Genomic DNA, 8,096 nt, shown 5'->3' with positions numbered 1-8,096 from the left:
TCCCTTAAAGAATTGGATGAGAAGTGTAACAAAAAGTTTAAAGAAATGAGTAAATCCGTGAATGATACCCTGGGAAACCAAGAAAAAACAATCAAACAGGTAAAGGTAAATTTTATTTAATCAAACAAATGAAACATGTGTATGCATTGTAAGCAAAAACAGTAGGAAAAAGTGAAATACACCTAAAAATAATATTCCACAGCATGGTTAGTGTCCTCCACACTGACCACTACTGCTTGGACAGGTACATAAGGTGTATCAGAGGATGAAACAGAGCAAGGTATTAGCCTGACATTTCCTATGGTTTGTGGGATGCAAGAGAAAGACAATGAAAGTTAAATCTATGCTAAAGAACCTTTCCTGGGCTCTAAAACCTTACAACCTATGGTCAGTGTCAAATAGTAGAGAAAAAAAATGGAGTGGAAAAGCAATAATAAGAGAATGGAGGCTGAGGGCTTTAAGTGCATGATCCCCAATTCACCAGAAAAGAGGACAATGTTCACTAGAGAGGTAGGTCCCCATTCAGCAGGTACCTACTTTTCTAATTTTCGAGGTGGAACATGATATTTACAAGATAGCACAAGCTTTGGCAGTCATGACACAACTATTCTGAGTACCCCTAACTACAGCTTTCTGATTAAAGACCACTCCTATTGAGTTCTACAGTAGGACCTCATCTGTTGATATAATCCAGGACAATGTTTTGTGGCTAGAAGGATTATTGACCCTAGTGGTGGGTCTTTTGTCATCTTGATAAATGGTTTTGGCATGCTACCTTCTAAATATTTGCACTTATGCTATTGCTGTCATTTGCTACTTGTCCTGGAAGAAAACTTAAATTTACAGTACATGATGGGCTTCAGAGACTTCTAATCACTCATAGTCCTTAAGAAGAAGTCACTGTGACTGTGCCATACATAGGAATTCTTACCACTGACTCTAAGGCTGAGACTATCACAGAAAGAGGGTGGAGGGAAAGCAAAAGTCATCAAAGGAGTGGAGTGTAGCAGTTCCTCTGAATAGAAACATTGTTTCATTGAAGGAGTTCCTGAGACTCAGTGAGTAAACAACCCTACAAATCCTGAACTGTTGAATCAATATTCACAAAGGCCCTCCTCGAGCTTATGATGGCAGTAAACAGCTTCTGATGAGAGCATTGTCTGACCACTTTAATGTCCTGGAGGAGATTCTCCGACTTGAAACGCTGTGTATAAATCTCTCAGAGAACTCCCAGGCTACAGCATTCATGAGTCTTTATTCATGCTAAGATGGTTTTTCTGGGGATACAACAACATTTGAATCATCCCAGCTACTGAACCCTGACGAGTTTCTTGGTTCCCCAAGTTGGACTCTCATGTAACCAATATTTTATGTATTGTTGGTCTCAGTACTTGACATAAAAAGATATGTGTACTGTCTCCCCAGGAAAACTCTCACACAATGTAACACATATATTTTTTCAGTTTAAGAGCTTAGTTTTCCCCTTAAGTTTTCCTGCTAAAGTAAATGAGGAGGAAAGACTAGTAAAGAATTTGAATATATCTTGTTTGTTTCAAGTTTCCAGGAGGATCTATATATGTTTTTCTTTGGGTTCACCTTGTTATTTGGCTTCTCTAGGCTTGCGAACTATAGGCTTAACTCCTTTGTTTATGGCTAGAGTCCACTAATGAGTGAGTAATATACCATTTTCATCTTTTTTGGGTCTGGGTTAACTCATTCAGGATAGTGTTTTCTATTTCCATCTATTTGCATTCAAAATTCAAAACATTATTTTTTACCACTGAGTAGTCCTCTAATGTGTATATATTTCACACTTTCTTTATCCATTCTTCCATTGAGGGGCATCTAGGTTTGAAAGACCCCAACCCAAATTGCTCAAATTGCTGCCGCAGCTAAAAATAACGCCATTTTATGCAAGGCTTGTACTTTTGGGGAATTCAGACAGAGGACAGTCATACATTGCAAAACAGGATTACAGACTGTCGGTAGCAAAACAGGATATCTGTGGTCAGCCGTGGAGGCAAGGCAAGAATGGGAAGTGCCAGCTATGAAAGGGCCAACTCAGCCCTAACTGGGGTCCATGTATCAAGGGGGAATTTCTCCCCAATTTAACCTGGCTAAATTAAGCTGTCCAATGAAATCCCTGTAACCAAGGCATCTGCTTCTGTAACCGCACTTTTTGCTCTCTGCCCTTATAAAAATCCCTTACCACAGCCTGAGGGCGCGCAAGTCTTCCGAGAGACTCTGCCGCCCCAGGTGCCTGTGTATCTGAAAATAAACCTCTTGCTGTTTGCATCCGCAACGGTGTTCTTCCTGATCCTTGGGAAGGGTCTCTCCAGAAGGAAGACTCTCTTCGGGGGTCTTTCATTTGGTGGCCCGTACGGGGAACTGGAGACCCCCACCCAGGGACCACCGACCCACCTTCAGGAGGTAAGCTGGCCAGCCTGTTATTTTTGTCACGTCTGATTGTCTGTTTGTCGACTGTGCTTCGTTCTGTATACCTCAGCTGGGTGTCTTGTATTTGGCGGGATAGAGAAGGAGTTGACAAACTCGGACTTCTCCCCCGCAACCCTGGAAGACGTTCCAAGGGTGTCTGGGGCCCGATATTCCAGGGCCCATCTGTCGGAATCCGTACCCCGGATCGGACTCTTCGGAGCCCCACCTTTGTCTGAGGGGTACGTGATCCTTCTGGGAGGCAAGGGATCCGGACCCTCATCTACGTCTCCATCTGAGTTTTTGCTTTTGGTTTTGCGCCGGAGCCGCGCTGCGAAAATTGTCTGTGTTTGTCTCTGCGTCCTTTTTGTCTGTTTCACGTCTACGGCAATTTCATTGGAAATTATGGGGCAATCCATAACTACCCCCTTGAGTCTCACCTTACAGCACTGGAGAGATGTTCAGGACACGGCTAATAACCAGTCCGTGGAGGTCCATAAAAAGAAATGGGTCATTTTCTGTTCCTCTGAATGGCCAACTTTCAACGTCGGCTGGCCACGAGATGGAACCTTTAACCTTGATGTTATTTTACAGGTAAAAGCCAAGGTGATGAACCCAGGCCCACACGGGCACCCCGATCAGGTGGCCTACATTGTGACCTGGGAAACCTTGGCCTACGACCCACCTCCTTGGGTCAAACCTTTTGTTCTCCCTAAGCCATTCTTGAAAGAACCTTCTGCCCCTACCCTTCCTCCTCCCCTCCTCCCGACCCCGGCTAAACCACATACTCAATCTTCTCTTTACCCGGTTCACACCAAGCCTTTGCAGCCTGGAGGGAAAAACAAAAGGACCCCAATGGCAAGGACGGTCCTGCCTCCTGGAGATGAATTATTAATGGACCTATTGGACGAACAACCCCCGCCATACCAAGGACCCGCTCCACCAGAGGAAGCCGCCCCGACTGCGGCGGCCCTGGACCCCGCACCCCCAGCCACATCCCCAATGGCTGGACGACTGCGCGGACGCCGGGAACCTCCCCCAGATTCCACCTCACAGGCTTTCCCCCTCCGGTTAGGGCCAAATGGCCAACCTCAATACTGGCCATTCTCAGCCTCCGATCTTTATAACTGGAAACATAATAACCCTCCCTTTTCCAAGGACCCCACCATGCTAACCTCTCTTATTGAATCTATTTTGGTCACTCACCAGCCCACCTGGGATGATTGCCAACAATTATTACAGGCTTTATTAACCAGCGAGGAAAAGCAGCGAGTCTTTCTGGAGGCTCGTAAGAGGGTACCGGGTGACAATGGCTGTCCCACGCAGCTGCCGAATGAAATCGATGCTGCTTTCCCCTTGGAACGCCCAAATTGGGATTTCACCACAATTGAAGGTAGGAACCACCTACGTCTCTATCGCCAGTTGCTCATAGCGGGTCTCCATGGGGCTGCCAGACGACCCACCAATTTGGCTCAGGTAAAGCAGGTCATGCAGGGTTTTGAGGAGTCCCCCTCCACCTTCCTAGAGCGACTCAAGGAAGCTTACCGTATATATACTCCCTATGATCCCGAGGATCCTGGATGTAACCTTGCCATGTCTTTTATTTGGCAATCAGCACCAGATATTAGAAAGAAATTAGAAAGGATGGACAACCTCAAGGAAAGCACCTTGCAGAATTTACTTAAGGAAGCAGAGCGGATATTTAACAAGAGGGAGACTCAAGAAGAGAGAGACGAGAGACTTAGAAAGGAAGCAGAGAAAAGAGAAGATATTAGGGACTGTAAGAGGAATAAGGAAATGAGCAGGTTGCTAGCCACCGTAGTCTCAGGACAGCGGCAGGATAGACAGGAGGGAGACAAAAAGGGGCCCAGATTGGACCGCGATCAATGCGCATATTGCAAAGAAAAAGGCCATTGGGCCAGAGATTGCCCAAAGCGCCCTAAAGGACCCCGCAAACCCCGGCCTCAGGCCTCCCTCTTGTCCCTGGAAGAAGACTAGGGAAGTCGGGGTCAGGAGCCCCCCCCGAACCCAGGATAACCCTTGATGTTGGGGGGCATCCGGTCACCTTCCTCGTGGACACCGGCGCTCAACACTCAGTGTTGACCCAGCCTACGGGGCCACTGAGTGACCGGTCAGCTTGGGTCCAGGGAGCCACCGGAGGAAAACGTTACCGATGGACTACGGACCGGAAAGTGCTACTGGCTACTGGTAAGGTGACTCATTCCTTTTTGCATGTGCCTGATTGCCCCTACCCACTATTGGGCAGAGCTCTTCTCACTAAATTGAGAGCACAAATACATTTTGAGGAAGCAGGGGCTCACGTTACAGGCCCCCAAGGGGAGCCCCCCATGTCCTAACCCTCAATTTGGAAGATGAATACAAGCTTTATGAGCCAGGAGAACATGAGGAACCCCAAAAATTGACCACCACGTTTTGGCTAAAAGAATTTCCCCAGGCTTGGGCCGAAACCGGGGGCATGGGCTTGGCAATTTGGCAACCCCCTTTGATCATCGCTTTAAAGACCACGGCTACCCCCGTGTCAATTAAGCAATATCCCATGTCCCAAGAAGCCTACCAAGGAATTAGGCCACACATTAAAAGACTCCTGGATCAAGGGGTTCTGATTCCTTGCCGGTCACCATGGAACACTCCTCTCCTCCCTGTCAAGAAACCCGGCACGGGCGATTATAGGCCGGTGCAGGACTTGAGGGAGGTCAATAGGTGGGTGGAAGACATTCACCCCACGGTCCCCAACCCCTACAATCTACTGAGTGGACTTCCACCCTCCCATAGCTGGTACACGGTACTGGATCTCAAGGATGCTTTCTTTTGCTTAAGATTACACCCAGGTAGCCAGCCCATCTTTGCCTTCGAATGGAAGGACCCAGAAATGGGGCTTTCTGGGCAATTGACATGGACCAGGCTCCCACAGGGGTTTAAAAACAGCCCCACCCTCTTTGATGAGGCCCTACACAGGGATCTGGCTGACTTCAGAATTCAGCACCCAGACTTGATCCTGCTACAATATGTTGATGACTTATTGTTGGCAGCAAAAACAGAAGCTGAATGCAGGGAGGGGACCTCTGCTTTACTAAGAACCTTAGGAACTCTTGGTTATCGGGCCTCTGCAAAGAAAGCCCAGATTTGTCAACAACAAGTCATATACCTAGGGTATCGACTCCAGGAGGGACAGAGATGGCTGACTGAGGCACGTAAGCAGGCCATCCTGAACATCCCCGTCCCCAAGGGACCCAGTCAGCTGCGGGAATTCCTGGGGACCACTGGATACTGTCGCCTTTGGATCCCCGGGTTCGCAGAATTAGCAGCCCCCCTTTACCCGCTTACCAAACAAGGGACACTCTTTACCTGGGGGGAGGCCCAACAAGAAGCCTATATGAACATTAAGAAAACTTTGTTGGCCTCACCGGCTTTGGGCCTCCCAGACCTGACCAAACCGTTCAAATTGTTTGTGGATGAGAGTCGGGGCTACGCCAAAGGAGTCCTAGTCCAAAGACTGGGACCCTGGAGACGGCCTATAGCATACCTCTCCAAAAAGTTGGACCCTGTGGCCTCAGGATGGCCCCCTTGTCTCCGCATGGTGGCAGCCATAGCGATCCTAACAAAGGACGCTGGTAAACTGACCTTGGGACAGCCACTGACTATCCTGGCACCCCATGCGGTAGAGGCTCTGATTAAACAGCCTCCGGACCACTGGCTGTCCAACGCACGCATGACCCACTATCAGGCAATGCTCCTAGACACTGACCGAGTGCGGTTCGGCCCAACATTGGCACTCAACCCCGCCACCCTGCTTCCACTGCCGGAAGGACCAGACCAACACGACTGTCTGCAGATCCTGGCGGAAGCGCATGGAACCAGGCCAGACCTCATGGACCAGTCCCTCTCAGATGCGGACTTCACCTGGTACACAGACGGGAGCAGCTTCATGGAGGATGGAGCCAGAAAGGTGGGGGCGGCGGTGACCACCAAAACCGAGGTAATTTGGGCAGAGGCCCTCCCACCAGGGACCTCAGCTCAAAGGGCTGAACTTATTGCTTTGACCCAGGCACTCCAGATGGCGAAAGACAAGAGACTAAATGTCTATACAGACAGCCGATATGCTTTCACCACTGCCCATATTCATGGGGAAATCTATCGGAGAAGAGGACTGCTCACCTCAGAGGGGAGGGAAATTAAAAACAAAGCTGAGATTTTGGCCTTACTTAAGGCCTTATTTTTGCCCCGAAAACTGAGCATCATTCATTGCCCGGGGCATCAAAAAGGAGATGCCCCAGAGGCAAGCGGAAATAGACTAGCGAATACAGCGGCCTGGGAGGCTGCAAAAGGCCTGACCTCGATAGCCTCCCAAGCCTTTCCCCTCCAACCAGAGGCAGAAGCCTCCCCTGAAACTCTAAGCCATGGCTTGTTCCGATACACTAAGGAGGACACTGATTTACTAAAAACCTTGGGGGCATCCTTTGACTCCACAAAAGGACGCTGGGTCTATGCAGGAAAGCCAGTAATGCCCATCGGACAAACTTTTGAATTAATATCCTACCTGCATAAATTGACCCACCTCAGTCGCCGAAAAATGAAAGCTCTCTTGGATAGGGAAGAAAACATTTACCACCTGCTCGGAAAGGATGTCATCTTACAACAAGTAACCGATTCTTGCAAGGCCTGTGCACAGGTAAATGCCGGAAGGGCAAAGGTTGAAATCGGAGTCCGCATGCGGGGATACCGACCAGGTATTCACTGGGAAATTGACTTTACAGAAATAAAGCCAGGACTATATGGCTATAAATACTTGCAAGTATTCATAGATACCTTTTCCGGATGGGTGGAAGCTTTCCCTACCAAACATGAGACAGCCAAAATAGTCACCAAGAAATTGCTGGAAGAGATCTTCCCCAGATATGGGATGCCCCAAGTCTTGGGGTCAGATAATGGGCCTGCTTTCGTCTCCCAGGTAAGTCAGCTGGTGGCTAAGCTATTGGGGATTGATTGGAAATTTCATTGTGCTTACAGACCCCAGAGCTCAGGTCAAGTAGAACATACAAATAGAACAATAAAGGAGACTTTGTCCAAATTGACGCTCGCAACTGGCTCTAGAGACTGGCTACTCCTACTGCCCCTGGCCTTATACAGGGTCTGGAACACTCCGGGCCCCCATGGATTAACCCCATTTGAAATAATCTATGGGGCACCACCACCAATGATTAATTTCTTTGATGACACCATTGCTGATTATGCTAACAGCCCTTCTCTTGAAGCCCACTTACAGGCACTCCAGCTTGTCCAGAAGGAGATTTGGAAACCACTGGCCGCTGCCTACCAAGAACAGCTGGACAGACCTGCGATCCCCCACCCGTTCCAGATCGGGGACTCTGTCTGGGTTCGCAGACACCAAACCAAGAACCTCGAGCCCCGCTGGAAGGGACCCTATACCGTACTATTGACCACCCCTACGGTGCTTAAAGTCGATGGGATAGCAACCTGGATACATGCTTCACATGTAAAAGCCGCCAGCCCGGGACAGCAGACACCAGATCAGGAAAAGAAATGGAAGGTCCAGCGTACCCAAAATCCCCTAAAGATAAGACTGGTTTGCAACTAATGTTTAAGATGATCGGGTTTTTCCTATTAATCCTAGGACCTATGGG

At 48.6% G+C, this 8,096-nt stretch overlaps 1 protein-coding gene across 1 annotated transcript; it reads left to right on the top strand.

The window, feature by feature from the left end:
* Positions 1-441: 441 nt before the first annotated feature.
* LOC148121530 (uncharacterized) lies at positions 442-7,892 on the top strand. The gene is given in 6 exon segments (XM_087908706.1): positions 442-510; positions 2,215-2,430; positions 2,539-4,426; positions 4,429-4,776; positions 4,779-7,402; positions 7,707-7,892. Coding segments are annotated over 6 exon segments (5,331 nt in total).
* The last annotated feature ends 204 nt before the right edge of the window (positions 7,893-8,096 follow it).

The sequence above is a fragment of the Myodes glareolus genome, chromosome 7 (genome assembly GCF_982192425.1).
Source record: "Myodes glareolus chromosome 7, mMyoGla1.1, whole genome shotgun sequence".
Taxonomy (NCBI): Eukaryota; Metazoa; Chordata; class Mammalia; order Rodentia; family Cricetidae; genus Myodes; species Myodes glareolus.
This window is presented reverse-complemented; position numbering and strand designations above follow the sequence as displayed.